This window comes from Hemicordylus capensis, chromosome 2 (genome assembly GCF_027244095.1).
Source record: "Hemicordylus capensis ecotype Gifberg chromosome 2, rHemCap1.1.pri, whole genome shotgun sequence".
Lineage (NCBI taxonomy): Eukaryota > Metazoa > Chordata > Lepidosauria > Squamata > Cordylidae > Hemicordylus > Hemicordylus capensis.
The window spans coordinates 301,528,959-301,546,746 of NC_069658.1; the positions used below are offsets into that span (position 1 = coordinate 301,528,959).

At 46.0% G+C, this 17,788-nt stretch overlaps 1 protein-coding gene across 1 annotated transcript in view; it reads left to right on the forward strand.

The window, feature by feature from the left end:
• Positions 1–8,642: 8,642 nt before the first annotated feature.
• The window catches only part of ABTB1 (ankyrin repeat and BTB domain containing 1), a 55,063-nt gene continuing 45,917 nt past the window's right edge, over positions 8,643–17,788 (forward strand). The window contains exons 1-5 of the mRNA XM_053299671.1: positions 8,643–9,060; positions 10,487–10,549; positions 12,242–12,297; positions 13,255–13,399; positions 13,936–14,095. Of these exons, the coding sequence (XP_053155646.1) occupies positions 9,005–9,060; positions 10,487–10,549; positions 12,242–12,297; positions 13,255–13,399; positions 13,936–14,095 (480 nt within the window). The 5' untranslated portion in view covers positions 8,643–9,004. The remainder of the gene's footprint in view (positions 9,061–10,486; positions 10,550–12,241; positions 12,298–13,254; positions 13,400–13,935; positions 14,096–17,788) is intronic.

Sequence of the window (17,788 nt, forward strand, 5' to 3'; positions counted from 1 at the left end):
ACACTAAGGGTATGCACACACACACACAGCTTAAACCAGGCTAGGGTAGCCCAGCCTGGGTTAGGCGGCACCAGAAGCAAGGTTGCTCCCAGTACTGCCCCCATGCCAAGCCCCACTCTTAAACCCCAATGTTTAGCTGAGGTTAAGCGAAATTGTGGCTCGCTTAATTTTGGCCGGTGATTGCAGGTGGGCTAAATGGCTTTCCTCCGGCCTGCTGGCATTTCTAGCAGCGAACTGGGGGGAAGGAGCAGCCACTTTGAGTGCGGAAGCTGCTCTAACAAGAGCAGTGCAAGATGGGGCGGGGGAGTGCTCCTGCTCCCAGTGTTTCCCTTCATTATGCTGCCACTCACGTGGGTGCATGGTGCAGTGGAAAGGAAGATGGCGTTCACTCATCTGCCAGGGAAGGTAGGTCAGCTCCTGCTTTCCACACAGCCCACATGCCTTCCCCAGTGAGGTCATGTACACGACCTCAATGTCTCTCCACAGCACCTCCACCACTGCCATCTGCAATGCAGGGGCATAATTTCACTGACTAGACTGCAGGGTTGTCAGCAAGGATCCTCCCTCAGCCTTGCAAATCACACTAGGGGGATGGTCTCTTTCCATGCCATTATCTCGCTCCTACACCAGCAACAGGAAAGAGGGAATAATACAGGGCAGTTTATTTTTCTCCTCCTGGTTCAGGAAGTGTTTGTGGGGCAATATTTTAATTATTTACAAACTAAAAAAATAACCCTCACCCAGTGAAAGACTTCAAAGAGCATAAGACTCATAACTTTGTTGTTATGTCATTACGCTGTGAATGCAGCCCACTAGTGGAATGTTTTTGGTCAGGAGGAGCTACTGTAGGGTTTATTCTGAGGAGAGGGATTATCTGAAGAGAGAGAAGTGAACAAGAAGAAGATAGGAGATTTGGAGGGAGCAGCAGTGAAATTCAGAAAGAGAAAACAAGTGGGAAGGATTTGATCAAGAGAGGAGTGGAACACAGAGAGAATGAAGTAGCTGTTTTTCCACCTTCACAGAGTCAAGCCAGAGGTTTACATTTGATACAGGGAGAAAGAGACACATCTGAGAGACCCAACTGAAATACTAAACACTAGGCCTGTTCACACAATCATCAGCATCATAGGAGGAGACCTTGTCCCCTGGTTTACATTATTGTGTGACCTCACAAAAATGCCTTCAACCCAGGTTCCTCAAAGTAGGGTAGCCCAGCTTTTGTACCCCGCTCGTAACCAAGGCAGGAGCAGAGGAGAGCTCTCCTACCTTGCTTTTCGGGTAATGTGTATCCATTTACCTTTTCTAGCATGGAGCAGGATCCACAGCAGGACTGGAAACAATAGAGAGCTGTGGCTACAGAGGCTGCCATCATAGATGTGCCACTCTGCTAAGCACACCCTATGATCCTGATGATGGAGCAGCTTCAGAAGGGCTGGGTTCACCTCTTGTTTCTTTGTGGCCAATCAGAGGGCAGCGCTAATGTAACAAGACTTTCCAGTTTACAGGCATTACAAAGAATGCTGCGAAGGCCTGTTAGATCTTTAGAGGACTTTGCATGCTTCCAGCTGCCAGTTTTCAGCAATGGATGTCAGTCCTGGCTTAATTGTCTGTTTCCTGGGATTGCTGACCCACCCAGAGATTCTGCTTGTCTGCTACTAGAGTAGGAGCTCTCTAACGCTCCAACCCACCCACCCAAAAGGGTTTTGTGAAAGGCCTTATTTAAATGTTAGTATACTCTTAAATTATACATTTTAAGCTGTAAGGCAGTCTTCAGCAAATACCCTCAAGCCAGGCCGATGGAGGTGTGAAGTCCAACTGAGAAATCCTGCAGGTGAAGAAGAAAGAAGAGAAAAGGCCATGATTGTGGTGTACAGAAGATGGAGAAAGAGGAGGAATCACTCCTGTCACGGTTGGGGCCCAATCCTTACATACAAGAGGGCTATTGCCCTAAGTTCAGTTCAGTTTTATTTCAGACTCTGACCAGCAATACAAAGTAGATAGGTAAAAAACTTTAAGCATTAATAACAACTAGCTGGCCTGAGCGCAGACCATCTATGCCTCTAGTTTCCCCCTTTTCTTCTCCCCCTCCTCCCCCCTCCTCCCTCCCCCTTCTCTCTTGGCTCTTCCCCATTCTTGCCCACCTCCCTCATTCTCGGCCCTCCCCCCATTCTCGACCTGACCAGTCATTTGGGTGGCAAGCGGGCCCAAAGAAGGGGGTTTTGCCGCCCTCTCCCATGCCTGCTTGACCATCCTCCTCACGAGTAGACTGGTTGGAGGCAACGTGGACTCTCTCGCTGGCCTGCAGTGGAGGCAGCAGGTTGGAGGTGGCGCACGCTTCTGCTGGTCTTCCCTCCCTTCCTCCGGCCACCACTTTCTCCCCCCGCCAGCTGCCGCTTTCTCTCCCCCGCCCAGGCTGCTGCTTTCTCTCTCTCTCCCCTGGCCACCACTTTCTCTCCCCACCCCCGCCTGCCCGTTCACCTTGTAAGAATAGAGGAAGGGCATTTTCTATGGCCAAATTGACCAGTCTACTAGACAAGAGATTCAGGAAAAACCAGGCTTCTGGGCCTGCAAAGTCAAGAATGTGCCTATCAGTCTGTTTTCAGATATAATTTGTTTTTCAAACAGTTTTCATATGTCAAAATCATTTCAGAAACCACACCAAGGTACACCTTGGCAGCTTTCCCGGTGTGGGTGAGATCCTACATCAAGGGGATCAAGAGGATATGACTTATATTGACAGGATGAGCATAAATTACAGAAGTCCCTTTCTGGTTCTCTTATGATACATCCTTTGATGTACGGTTTTGATAAAAATACCTAAAGTACAAAAATACCTGTATCAATTGCACAAATTCTACATAAATCATGGTCTGAGAATAATTGGCAAATTAGGGTATAGGTCAAGAATAGTCTGAATTCATCTGGCCAATCAATATCAAGACAAACAAGGGGACAAATTTGAGGGAGTGACTCCAAGACAAGATATAAGGGTGGGGTAGTAACACAGGAAGACACACAAGGGGGCAGGAAGGAAGAAAAACAAGGAAAAACCAGATAGACAACTTTTGGCTAAAACATCTAGATCTCCGACTTATTATTAGGACATGTTGCCTGTACCCTGAAGCTGTATTGTGCCACTGTCTTCTGAGATTATCAAGGATTTGGGTGAGAATAAACAATTATTATTTTTATCAAATTCCCTCTTTGCCTGGAAGTACCAGGTGTGTGTGCGCATGTTGTGTATGTGCATGAGCACAGTGTGTGCCTGGTCCTTCCAGCCAAAGAGGGGACAGGGCGGCAGGGAGGTATGCTGCCTCCCCAAAGGAGCTTTGAAAAATGGAGCACCAGTGGGGGGAAAGTGGAGGGAGGGGTAAGTGCATCCTCCCCTGCCCTTAAAGTGCAACCCCACCCTTCGAACCACCCTAACAGCTGGTTGCTTAAACTGGCTTGGAGGCACTTAAAAGGGCCTCCAAACGGGTTAATGCACATCTCTAGCAGTGTTCCCTCTAACAGGGATTCCAAGATGTTGACTACAACTCCCATAATTCCTAAGCAGAAGCCATTGCATCTGGGGATTCTGGGAGCAGTAGTCAGCAACGTCTGGGAATCCCTGTTAGAGGGAGCACTGGTCCCTAGATGTCACCCACCCCAATTTCAGGTTGCGGTCGTATAAACATTAAAGGCACAAGTGAACCACCGATCTGATTTGAACCAAATTTGGAACAGTTGTAGGTAAACATAGGGACATCTGTCATGGCTCAGACTTCTGACTCAGAAGAGCCAGAGGAGGAACTGGAGGATTTGCCTGCTAGTGAGGGCTCAGAGGCACAGCAACAGGATTTGGCAGGGAGACCAGACTCTGGAGCTGAGGAATCGGAACAGGTGTCAGACATGAATCCTGATCAGCAGCAGGCTGATCAGGAGGAGGTTGGGATTTCACCTGTCTTGAGAAGACGTCTCAAGAGGAAAGCTCAGTAGGAGACACGCAGGCGATCACAAGAGAGGAAGCAGAAGTGCTGACTCAGGGAAGCCTGATTGGCTGCTGGTTCTCTTGAGCCATATACCAAGCAGTCTGTGCTTTCTACTGATGCTGTTAGAAACTTTCACTGACTGTAGACCGTGTTTCTCAATTCTCAACTTTTCCCTTGTCTCAACAGTTCTCAACAGTTTGCCCTTGTTCTGTTCTTTCCTGCTTTGTGCTCTTGTTCCGTTAATTCTTTGCTCTGGTTTCCTTTGTGCTTTTTCATTCCTTGCTTTGTTGTTTTCTTTTCAGTTATTACTCAGTTATTGTTAGAGGTGGGTACCTAGTTCAGTTCAGGGGGACTTGATTCATTTACTATTTACTTTGTGAGCCTTTTTGTTTTCCTTTGTGCAGCTTCACTGCTACTTTCTGTTAACTCACAGGGGGAGTGCTGAAGGGGGTTGTAAATCCTGTTGGGTTAGCCAAGCTAAGAGATTTATGACAGTTCCTCAACAGTACAGTTTGTGATTCACGCTGATTCAAGATGGTGGATGTGTAAACGTTTGGGGCAGAAGTGGACTAACTTGTGGACCATCTTACCGATTTTAACCAAATTTGGTACAGTTGTAGTGAGTGACACATAGGAACACCTTAATTGCATAGTTTGTGATGATGTCATCCACCCCATTTAAGATAGTGACGGCATGAACATTTGAGGTGTAACTGGGCTAACTTGTGGACTGCCTAAATGATTTGAACCAAATTTGTGACAGCTGTAGGGACACACAGGGACACCTCAAAGGCATAGTTTGTGATGTCATCCACCCCAGTTCAAGATGGCTTCATGTATGAGGCACAAGTAGGCTAACTTGTGAACTGCCTAACTGATTTGGACCAAATTTAGTCCAGTTGTAGAGATAGTGAAAGGAAAGTAGACAGATTAGTTCTTACCAGAACTACGTGTTTCTGGTGCTGCCTGCTGCAGCAGAACTACGTGTTTCTAGTGGTACTGCCTGCTGGCAAAGACAAGCCGCAGGGGGAGCCTTGAGCCATCACCTATGGGGGATCCCAATGGGGATTTTCCCTAAATTTCAAAATGAAGTGTGTTGCCAGCTGTTACCTGTACACTCCTTATGGGGTGGGTAGGAAGGATAATTGCTTTAGCTGTTATAGTTTTTCTTTAAAAAATAAAGTTAGCTGAAAACTGCAATCCCGGAGACTGAAAACTCACCCCAACTGGCTGATGCAATTCTTTCAGCTACTGTGACTTCTCACTGATCAATCTGCATTCCCCTTTTCAGGCTGCAAAGATATTGCCTTGACACAGCAGGGCTTCGGTTGATGAGGAGCCTGTAGCCCTGATTTGCTGCATTCAGGGAGGAGATCTGGTCTTGTGGTAGCAAGCCTGAATTGTCCTCTCTGCTAAGCAGGATCCACCCTCATGTGCATTTGAATGGGAGACTACATGTGAGCACTGTGAGACATTTCCCTTAGGGGATGGGGCTGCCCTTAGAAGAGTATCTGCATGCTTGCATGCACTAGGTTCCACATTCCCTCCCTGGCATCTCCACATAGGGTAGAGAGAGACTCCTTGGATAGCTTTTGCCAGTCTGTGTAAACAATACTCAGCTAGATGGACCAATGGTCTGACTCAGTATATGGCAGCTTCCTATGTTCCTGCGTGTGGGGGAGATATTGGGGGGCACTGAAGAACTCATAAGAACACAAGAACTCTCCCTGCCACCATCTCTAGTGATCCTGGGAGTGGGGATGGAGTGAGGTGGAGCAGTAGGCAGGGAACAGCATCTGTGAAGAGGTGGGATTACCAGGTTAGACTAGCCATGGAAGCTGTATTTCCTGAGTCTCTCCCACATTCCTAAAGGGAAAACCACCCGAGGTGTGAGGGCAGAGCAGAGGGGGTTGGCTAAGAAGTGTGGGGAGAGTTTGGGATGCGGTGGTGGTGGTGGAAACTCTGATCTTATGGTACTTCATCTGGGGGAGGCCTGTAACCAGCTTCCAAAAATTTTGGGGGAGGATTGCAGAAGTCAGGGGAGGCAGGTTATAAAATGTTCAGTGAAAACAGTCAGTGAGGCTGGGGAAGAAAGATAATTTTTTGATGTGGCAGGTACACACCATGCTAGGGATGTGCATGAATAGATTTTTTTTCATTTTGATTTGTACCCAAATTGAATCACCCGATTTGGGTCTGAATCTGCCCCCCTGAATCACCCCAGATTCGATTTGTACCCTAATTTTCCAAATACGAATGGATTCAGGTAAGAAAAAAGGGTCCCAGGGCTAAAAGAGTGGGGTGGGTGGTAGTGCCCAATGGGTGGAAGCTACCACCCAAATTTCAAAGAAATTGGGCAAAGGGCTGATTTTTAAATGATTTTTGAAGTTTATGCATCTTTAAGCTTTTTCCCATAGGGAATAATGGGGATTTCAGCAGCCTTAGTTATAACTCCCCAGGGGGGTGGCACAAGTGTGGCCCAGAGTGGGATTCGAATTGAGGGTGATTTGTTTTGTACCCGAATCTGGGCAATTGATGTCAAGGGTGATTTATTTTGTCTACAAATCACCCAAATTGGCCAGATTTGGGTACAAATCATTTTGTACCCAAATCATTTCGCACATCCCTACGCCATACCACCAGCTGGCTGTGGGCCTGAGCTGGGGTTCCAGAGACACCTGACACAACTGAAGCACAACTTAAGTTTAGGTATGGATTCCCATCACCCCACCCTGCCCTGCCAAGGAAGATACCATCTGCTCTGAATCCTTGCTCTTTAATCGTGAGTGTATGGGGAAGGAAGGGTACTCTGCAGTTAATGGTAATGAAATAAACTCACACTGCAGTTAATGGTGATTTTAAGAGGCACTCTGCACATGTGTTGGCATCATTGTTAGTTACATATTCCTGGACGCAGCCTGACAGCAAATTCCAGGGCAGATCTCTTCCACAAAAGAAAGTCTAGACCCCTCCAACTTCCCTCTCTTCCTCTTGCAGGAAGCTAGGTGGGTGCCAAGGTCAGCCCCTCGGAGGCATTGTGAGGCAGCCCTGTTGCCTGTCTCACTGGCTGGAGCGCCTGGCAAACCGCACTGGGGGTTAAGACAAGTGCTCCCACTCCAGATGCCCATGGGCCACTCCTCTCCCGCGCCCCACCTTTAAGAAACCTGTGGTGCAGCCAGAGGAGGAGGAGAGAACTAGCTATCAGGTGCAACAAGAAATCAGCCATTCAGGCAGCCTGCCTCTGAAGTCAGTTTGAAGCAGCACAGATAAGAGGGAAATGGAGCCCAGATGGCGATAGGGTCAGGAGAACTTCCCGATCTGTTCTACGCTCCAGCAACTGACTTTTGCCAGGGGCTTTTGCGCACAGCAGGTTTTACTCCGAGTTTATCGGGAAGCTTTACTGCGCACGCGAAGTTGTCCCAAGAAACCGCGGCAAATAGTTGGTTTTTTAACCCCATATAAATTGGGCTACACTATAATACAGTGAAAAACCCGAATTTTGCGTGAACTACTCCCCGATAACAGGGACTTCGGAGTAAATCTAGCCGACATGTAAACGCGCCTTCTCCATTCCGGAGGAAATGCGAATGAAAGGGCTTCAAAACCCCCGTCGGTGCCGCAGAGATGGCTGCTTGGACAGAGGCAAGCCAGGCCTGATCCTGCTATAATCAGAGCGATGGACCAGCCTGATTCTTCCTTGGTGAAATGCAGCACTCTCCACTGCTATTAGCTGCAATCTGCCCAGAGCAATGTTGATGGTCTGTCTGCGGCTGCCAGCTGCATGTCGGAACTCTCAAGCCCCCAAGCTAGTGAATCAAAAGCTTGTATTTGGGGGGCAACTAAGGTAGAGGAGGAATGAGAGCCGTGAGGGGAGCCTGGCGTGGCGGCGGCACCGAAGGCAACCCAGAAAGTAAGTTCAGGTGTGTGTGTGGGGGGGGGGGGTACTGTGAGTGGGTCTTCTGTCCGACTCCGGAGGAGGGGGAGCGGTTGGGAGTCAGGGGACAGAATCTCTTTTCCTGGGCACCTGAAAAAGAACCTGCAAGCAAAATGAGGGTGGGGAAGATGGTAGGGATCATGCCTGAATCTGAAAGAGCATAAACCGGGTGCCGCTTCTGCCGTTGTGGGGGCTTGCCATGCAGTGGGGAAGACACGCTGCTCCTAGCGCACTACAACGATAAAGTCCCGATTACGAGGGCGGAGCTGTGAAGGGCGACAGCCCCGCCCACCCCGACACTGCAGCAACCCCGCGCCGGCCCGGCAGCCTCCCCGACAAGGGAAGAGACCCCAGCTCGGCCGCCACCCGTGGCGCGCGCGGCGGGGGAAAAGCAGGCGCACCCCCCGCGCTCGCGGTGGAAAGAGAAGGGGCGTCGCTTTGCTGCTGGTCCGAATGTCTTCATTGTCCCCTAAGAACAGCTGCTGTTTCGTTTGTATTGAAATTAAAGTAATAGCTCTAACGAAGATACACAACAAAGCGCGGCATCCCGCCTCCTATCAAAGGAACACGGCCAGTTCAGTAGTAGTATCCCTCCAGCAAGACTGTGCTGCTTACCACTCCACAACTACTGCGGACTAATAAACGCGCCGGACGGAGCCCAAAGCGGGGCGGGACGAGGAGGAGACACCAGGAATACCACAAGGTCGGGGGCCTCGGCTATGCATCCCGCCCGGCGCGTACGGCTTCCAGCTGGCCAATGGGCAGCGCTGGGTGGCCAACCGAGCCAGCCCTCTCGCGTGGCTGCCCGCCCCCTTCAGCTCTAGAGCCCGCCCAGCATTCTAGACAGGCCACCGACTCGGAGCAGAAAGCCGGGGCGGGCCTGTGTGCAGCTGGGTTCTGCTAGGAAGGGCGGGGAGACACTGCGGGGCTGGCTTTGCTGGTGTCAGGCCCTCCGCCGTGTTGACATTCGCTGCCGCACCGCCGACTCCCCCGCCGCGTCTCCTGGGCTGCCTTCCCCCGGCTCGGCTTCTACTCACTAAGTCTTCCTCGCCCCACCCCCCCACCCCGGCCAGGTCAATGCGGTGCCTTCCGCCGAGCCATGGACACCAGCGACCTCTTCATCAGCTGCAAGAAAGGCGATGTCTGCCGTGTGCGGTGAGGCCCGGGCCCAGGCAGGAGAAGGGAGCAGAAGCCTCCCCTGGGACAGAGAGCTGCGAGGGGCTTGCGGGCGAGGAGTAGGCATAGGCTGGGCCAGCTGGCCACCCAAGCTCTAAGTTGGGGAATATACCACAGGCAAGAGGAGAACACAGTTAAGCATATTAGGGGAACAACTTCAATTTAAAGGAGACACAACTTCTTCCAAGAAAGAGTGGGAGGGACCCATAATCCTAAGAGACCATTTGTCTCTCTCTCTCTCTCTGTGTATATACTGTTTCACTAGGATATCTGAGGTAGTCAGCTGCTTCAGAACAGGAAGCTGAGCTGATAGCTGGGAAGAAGCCTAAGCTGGTTTTTTCCTCCCCCCCCCCCCGACAACTTTGCAAGACCTCTGGTTACAGGCATGAAGCAACATGACCAAGCAACAGAGGTCAGCCTCCTAACCCCAAAGCTCTGTTGCTTGGTCATGTTGCTTCATGCCTGTAACCAGAGGTCTTGCAAAGTTGTGGTGGGGGGTGGGGGTGGCACAGCTTAGGCTTCTTCCCAGCTATCAGCTCAGCTTCCTGTCCTGAAGCAGCTGACTACCTCAGATATCCCTAGAGAACCAAAACACAGGGAGGGGGGGCTGGGGGGGGAGAGAGATGCAAATGGTCTCTTAGGATTATGGTTTTTTCTCCTTTTTTGGAAGAAGTTGTTATTCCTTCCATTTGAAATTGTTCCCCTAAGATTTTAACTGCATTTGATTTCATTTATGTACTTTTTAAAGCTTTCCCAGTTGTTTGTTTAAAATGTGTTTTTTCTTAGTGTTGTGCTCGTGATATCCCACAAATACAATATCCTGTTCCCACATAACTGATGGGATAAACTTGATCTAGGGAGGATGGACTTGTTTGTTTATGTGTGTGTGATGGGGGTATTCTTGTCACAAACCCTCATAAAGCAAAAACAGAAAGAGAGGGAGATGCATTCTGCAGTATTGGAAAGGGGGAATTGCACACTCTTAACAATCCAAAGAAAAGGGTTCATTTACACTTTTACTCACTCTATGTATGTATGATGATTATATGGTAAGAAAAGTCTTGCTTGTGTTTGTCACTTTCTTTCTACAGTTGCTGGGGTAATTCCAGTCTTGAATGATACAGTGTGGATTGGCAATACTATATGTTTGTTTAATGAAAAATTGTAGGGAATCAAGTGGAGTAGAAGTGCTGTTAGTTATCCAAAGGTTGGTGTTCAAACTCAAGCTAAAAGAAACTCTCTGGTTTTGGTTTTCTGGTCTGAGGTAATAGACTTAAGTCATTGCATTTCTTCAGTCTTGCTACATGAAAGGGTTCAGATGTGGGGAAGCTGTGAATGAGCAAGTGGGCTGGATGAATTCTTATGAATTCTCTGTGTTAAAATTGTCCTCTGGTTTCTCTTTCAGATACCTTCTTGAACAGAGAGATGTTGAGATCAATGTCCGGGATAAATGGGATAGTACCCCTCTGTGAGTGCTTTAGCCTTGAGACAGGCATTTTCCCACTGTGCTCTGTTGAGTATTTTCTGTTCTTTAAAAGACACCTAGCCGCACAGCAATATAATACAGGCAGATTAGAACTCAGTGCAGTCCAGTGCAAACCTGGATTGAAACAAGACCTCTGGCTGCTTGAATGCATTTTGGTGTGAGGAGTGGGATATCTTGACATCAGCTTAAAATGACACCCCCCCCCCCCTATTCATGCTCTTTAAAAGGTGTATGGAGGTGACTGGAAAAATTCAGAAAGAAATGGGCAGTGCCAGTCATGTGTCTGTCTGCCAGACCATTTTAAAAGAGCTTTGCTAGATGCCTGTCTCAGTTTCTTGTCTGATGTGTGTGTGTTACAATAGCTTATAGCTTGGGCAACTTTCTAGTCCCTAGGAAAAGAAAGTTGGGAAGAGGCTCTTGGGCTCTTTTATTTTATCTATCTGAGGATTTGTATCCTGTCTTATAGCCCTGACAGATGCCCCTAAGGTGGCTCCCAATCTATTAAAATCATTTTATGAAAAACAATAATCAAATAACAAAGATCAAGACAGAGCAGCAGTTAGACTACGGAAGGGTTGGCATGCTTTTTATTTATTGATTTTATTTTTAAATTTATATACCACCTTTCATTAAAATAATCATCAAAGCGGTTTACAAAACATTTAACAATATAAAACCATAAAAATGACATAATAAGAATTAAACTTTTAATTAGATTTGTTTTTTTATATTTTATTTTAGAGAGCCAGTGTGGTGTAGTGGTTAGAGTGCTGGACTAGGACCAGGGAGACCTGAGTTCGAATCCCCATTCAGCCATGATACTAGCTGGGTGACTCTGGGCCAGTCGCGTCTCTCTCAGCCCAACCTACTTCACAGGGTTGTTGTGAGGAGAAAACTCAAGTATGTAGTGACCGCTCTGGGCTCCTTGGAGGAAAAGTGGGATATAAATGTAATAATAATAATAACTTTATTAACTATGTACAGTATAACCATAAGATACAAAGCAGCAGCAAACAAAACACATCACCCCATGATAAAGTTTTGGTGAAACTGACATGTTTTTACCAGCTGGCAAAATGTCAGAGTGAGGGGGCCAGCTAGCCCTCTCAGGACAGAGTTCCACAAGTGCGGCACCATGACTGAGAAGGTCCTCTCGCACATTGCAGCCAGATGGATTTCTGATGGTAGAGGAACGCAGAGCAAGGCCCCAGAAGCTGAATTGAGCAGGAGGCAGTTCAATGCAGGGAGATGCGGTCCTTCAAATAACCTGACCCCAGGCCATTTAGGGCTTGAAAAGCAATAACATGCCCCTGGAAACAAACAGCCAGTGCAGATGAAACAGAATTGAAGTTGCAGGCTCCCAAACAAGAAACATTCCCACAAGAATCCTAGCTGCTGCATTCTGAAACAGAGATGAGCACCATGTTTTAAGACCTGTCCTCCAGGTAGGATTGGAGTTGCTATAATCCTTGTCACAGCAAAAATACTGGAACACTGTGGAGAGCACCACATCAGTTTCTTGTTAGGAAGTAATACTTACGTAGTTCGACACTGCAGTAGATTGTGAGGCTGATGCTACAAGAGGGCTCTTGGGGACACTATATATTCATTCAGTAAATCAATTATGTTTTGCTTCAAAGGATGTGTTTCTGACCTCCTTGCTCTTCTTGACAGATATTATGCTTGTCTCTGTGGACATGAGGAACTTGTACAGTATCTTCTAGCAAATGGTAAGAGAGAAGTTGATATTCTTTCTTCTGTATGTTCAGTATATGTGGCTAGTTATTCCTCTGTGGTTCTGTAAAATTGTTACTGTGAAGCTGCATCACAGTATAATCAGCGTATAGTCCTGCAATGATCGGGAGTGACACAGTTATTTTGGATCTGCTGGTTATGCTGATCAAATGGTTTGACATTTCTTTCAAGGAAGACTCTCTCCCTTGTGGCACTGGTGTTTACAGGACTAGACTTCCAGAGGACTCTGGTACCACTCTGAAAGCAGTATGAGAACTGGATTTTAGCCAGTGCTGAAAACTTAAAAAAAAACAAAAACCCAAAAAACAACACCACCTTGTCAGCTAGATGGAATGTTATGCACTATTGTGGACCTAAAAGCAAATGTCAATTGTTGAAGACTCATATCAAGATTTTGGAAAGTTTCTTTGTGTAATTTATTCTATTACAGATTGAAAATTGTCTTAACCCCTCCAGCCACCCATCCCATACATGTGGTGTTCCTGGGCTTCTTTAGAAAGGTTCTGCCCCTTTCCTGTTTTTTTAATTTAAACAACACTTTTGCAGTGTATTTTTAAGAATTCCTTTTTATTTCTGAGTGTAGCAGAAACTTCCTTTGTAAAATATTGTAGACATTGCTGAAGCTGGTGGGTACCATTAGGGCAGCAGTTTTCCTTCACTGAAGAACCTTGCAATTGTCTCAATATAGAAACTTGAAGAGACTTATTATTATGAGTGAAGATTAGCTTCGTTTAATGAACGCTTGTTTAGACCTGAAAAATATATGAAACTGCTTGTGGTGAGGACTGAGTTTCCACTTCCACTGAAAAATTTTAGTTTCATTTTGTTAAAAAAGAAAATAGTATGTCTATTGTTTAGTTGTACAGAGGCGTTCCTATGTGACACTTATAATATGATTCCATATCTCATTACACATTGGTTTTGATGTACAGGTGCAAAATGTGAAGCAAACACTTTTGATGGGGAGCGTTGTTTATATGGAGCCTTGAGTGATGCTATCCGGCGGGTGTTAAAGGAGTACAAGCAGATCACAGCAAAGTGCATGAAGAGAGACTACTACGATGTCTTTCTTCAACGGTAGGCAGATATGTCCTAATGTCAGCAATACAGTATTCTTTCTGGGGTGAGGGTCTTTAAGCACTGGTGTGCTTTCTCCCTTTTCCAATTGGTCTTCCATCCTTGTGACTGGGATGAGTGACGGCTTGGTTTTGTTTCAAAAGGTGGTTTTGTCTTGGAGAGGTTTGCTGTAACAAGTTTGTCCTTGTTAGTGCATACGAATCTAAAAGGGTTCTTAATGTGTATTTAACTTCTTCCCCTGTCCTCTTATACCCCATCCAAAGTATTATTGAAACTGACTAGCCACAATTTACCATCTACAAGAAAAAACTATTAACAACTTTAATGGAGAAGCAACTTAAGGTCTTCAAAATATTAAGTATGTTATATATGCAATGTTATTTATATCTGTGAAGCTTTAGCTCAGTCTCCATCCAAGAACAAGGTGCTTTCAGGTGTTCAGTTCTTCCAGCATGTGGAACTCTCCAATCCGGCTTTTCTCCACAATCCTCCTAGGGCTCTCTCTACAACAGCTGCCTTTGTGGTTTTCTTTGCAGACTTCTGGAACAGGGTTACCAAAGCGACATTGTCTTTATTGTCCATGGGAAGTCTTTCTGTGCCCATCGCTGCATACTTGGTGCCCGAAGTGCATATTTTGCAGAAATGTTTGAGACCAAGTGGAAGGGGAAAAATGTCGTAGCACTGAAACACCCACTGGTGAGAAGACCTATGCTTTGATTTTCCTAGAATATTTCTGGTGCTTTTGTAACTTCTATTTTGCCAGAGGAAGATGGGCAAGAAGCTGTGCCATGAAGAAAGTGAACAATATGGTACTGGGGCAAGGCCATGCTCACAAAACTTCTGTCAGTGTGCCATCTTGGCCTGCTGCACTGCTTCTTCATTTGCCCCCTCACCCACCTTTATCTACCATGTAAGTTGATAGAACATGGGCTGAGGAGAAGTTATTAAGTCTGTGGGACTGATCAGTGTTGGTGAACATCTAGCAGTAAAACTGATTGTTGAAAAACATATCTTGCAAATATGCCTTTAGTTGGTTTTTGAATTCTTAACCAGATGTAAAAGTTAAAAGGAAATCACTAGTACAGGCTTATGTTCTGAAAGCCTTCATGTCATAAAGCTAGTTTCATTTAAACACGCTACTAACGGAATGGTTTTCTGTACATTATATACTTGAAAAAAGCCTTTCGTTCAGATAATAATGAGGCTTAGAACTTGTGTATTAAACTCTTCTTCATAACTGTTAAGGTTATTTTTAAAAGGGAGGAGGGGGAGATAGCACTCTTGTGAGAGAGATCGATATAGATCCGGAAGCGACAGGCAGCCCCTGATCATCAAAAATTGCCCTTCCCGTATTTTGCACACAACATTCTTCTATGCACACAGTAGTCTGGATGTCAGTCAACATGTTTAAAAAACAAACAAACACACACACACTAAATACTGCCCATGTTCCTTAAGAATTCCAGAGCAGTGCCCTTGGGTGGTAGCTATAGTTTCTTTCTTGTGTTATTTACTGGAGGGCTAAAAACGTAATGAGAGAACTTTATCTGCAGTGTGTGTGCACATGTGTGTGAGTAGGGATGTGTACAAAGCCAGAAAACTCGGTTTGGTTTGAGTTGAACTGGACTCGAAACTGGGTCCGGTTTTGTGCATTGCCATACCGGGCCCGCTTTAGCTCAAATTCAAGCCTGGTTCTGGGTGGGGTGGGGTTCGAGGCCGTACTGGTAAAGGGGAATCTGGTAAGGATTCCCCTTTACCAGTGCAGGGGAAGGGGGCAAGAGGGGGCCTAAAGAAAAAGAGTTGGGGTGGGAGTGAAGTAAATATTTACCTTCATTTGCCAGTGGCTGTGGCACTCCTAAGGGTTTCAGTGGGGACTCCCCACCCCCACCAGGGTGGGCAGGCCTGATTCAGGACAGGTTTGGGCCTCTGTATGTGCAGACCAGCAAAAAAAAAAGGCCTTTGCACAGAGGCCATTTTCTTTTGGCGTTGTGCACATTTAGAGGCCCAAAATGGGCTTTCCCACTCTGGCAAGGTGGGGGGGGGGAATCCCTGCTGCAACCCCTGAGACTGCCACAGCCACCGGCAAATGAAGGTAAATTTTTACTTCACCTCCACCCCAACTCTTTTTCTTTAGCCCCCATGGTCCCCTCCTTTACTGGTAACGGGGCATCCTTACTGGATTCCCCTTTACCAGTGATTTTTGAGCTGGTTTGAGCCAAACCAAACCTGGTTCATCTCAACCTGAACACCCTTGGGCCGGATGGCTTGAAGTCAAGCTGGCTCAGTGTCTAGCTGGCTTGCACACCCCTATGTGCGAACATTATAAAATTCTATGCAGTCTATTTGACTTGTGTCTTTGAAAGATGCAGCTTTCAGGTTTCTTACAACAACCCTCTCTTCCATTACTTTGTCATGGTTCATTACATGTCTGAGCTCTAGTTTGTATATAAGTACATGTGCTTGTGTGCGTGCACAGCCACTCATGAAATACCTTGCTCATGTGCCAATTGCACACACAGCACATTTACTCATGAAGGAGCTATATTCTTTTAGAGACATCTTTACTTTTAGTCAAAACTCACTTCTACTTCCTGGGTGAATAGAAGTAGAGTTAAAAGAAGCTGTGGGCTTCATCCTGCAAAGTAAATATTGGGTGAAAATCATTCTAGTTTCCTCCTTTGTCGAGACAGTATGTGATGGCTAGCTATTCAGGTATTTTCCCAACTGCAGTTATTTTTTTTAAAGTGCATTGCTGTGTGTTGTGATCTTATCTTATCTTGAAAAAACAGTCTGTATTGCTCAGATCTGGAATATGAAATGGTTAAAAAGAGAGAATACAAGATGAACTGGTATAGTTACAGGGCCATGTATTTCTGATAGATGAAAGTATTTATTACCTGTACTAAAGAGAAAACAAACAAATGGTTTGGATGATGATGATAAAATTAATGCCAACAGCTGGTGTTTTTATAATCCTGCATGGAGTTTTCACTGCTGAAGAACATAATTGCTACACTGAGTCAAATGAAGGGCCCATCTAGCCCAGCGTTCTGTTCCTAACAGCAGCAGCCAGCCAAATACCTCTACACGCTCACCAGCAGCATTTGGAATGCAATGGCTATTCTCACTACTTGTTTCCCAGCATCTTGTATTTGGAGGTACAAGTGGGACCTGCAACCAATGTTGCAATGTATCCCCAGCTCCTAAGAGGAGAGGGTTCCAGCCAGCTTGGAACAAGAGCCTTGCAGTGATGTTCAGGCCTTGCAGCTAGAGGGGAATTTCAGAAGGGAAGGCTGAAAAAAATGACACAATTTTTCTTTCCCATTCACTCGAGGTCTTCCCCTGCTGTGCTATGTAGCACTAGACTCTATACTGTGCTATATAGCACTAGTTAGGTTTGGAGCTGGCTACTAGCCCTGAAACGAAGTAATAATTTGCTTTATAGCACTGGTGGCATACTGGATGATAGGAAAGGACAGAAAATATGTCTTGTTTTTTCTCTTAAAACATCCCTGTATGCAAAGCAGGAAGGGGAGTGCTTTAACCTCACAGTACATATGCCCCTCCAGGATATTTACTATAAGCTGCTTCAACAGGCCAGTTCCCTGTCTCCCCCTTTCTTCCTTCATTTTCCTCTCCTTTTGAAAAAACCAAACCACCCACTGACACCCTGGCTCAAGAGCCCTCAATATTTCATAGGTCCTGGAATTTACACACTTACATACTTCTAAATACCTAGGAAGTTCTCAGTGTATGTAGAAACTACTATCTTATTTTAGATAGACCACTTGAGTTCTCTATTGAAACATGGACTCTTGGTCTTCTACCATATATAACTCTGTGTTTTTCTATAGAGAGAGAAAATAGTGCCATTTAGGTTCCATTTAGCTATCTTAACTAATGGGCGTATCATGACTATTCTTCCCAAATATAACCCCCTCCATTTTTATCCTTTTGATATTAAAGAAATATAACATTCCTAGGGCATATTACAAAACATCCACCTAATAATAGTCAATGCAGTATAGGCACAGAGATAAATATACATAGTAGATACTGTATGCCATAATACATTAGGAAAGCTTATACTGCACACGGGAAACAACAACCTAATAGATTAGAAATACACAACACATTAAAGCATGTCTAATCCTTTCTCTTTCATACACTGATCCCTCTAACAGGGATTCCCAGATGTTGTTGACTACAACTCCCAAAACCCCCAAGCAAAAGCCATTGCAGCTGGGGATTCTGGGAGTTGTAGTCAACAACATCTGGGAATTCCTGTTAGAGGGAACACTACTTCCATGGCCCTAATTCTTTCCAAGATGAGCTTTCTGAATGGAATTATATACTACCTTGCCTTTTGAAAAGGCAGTTTACTGGAGG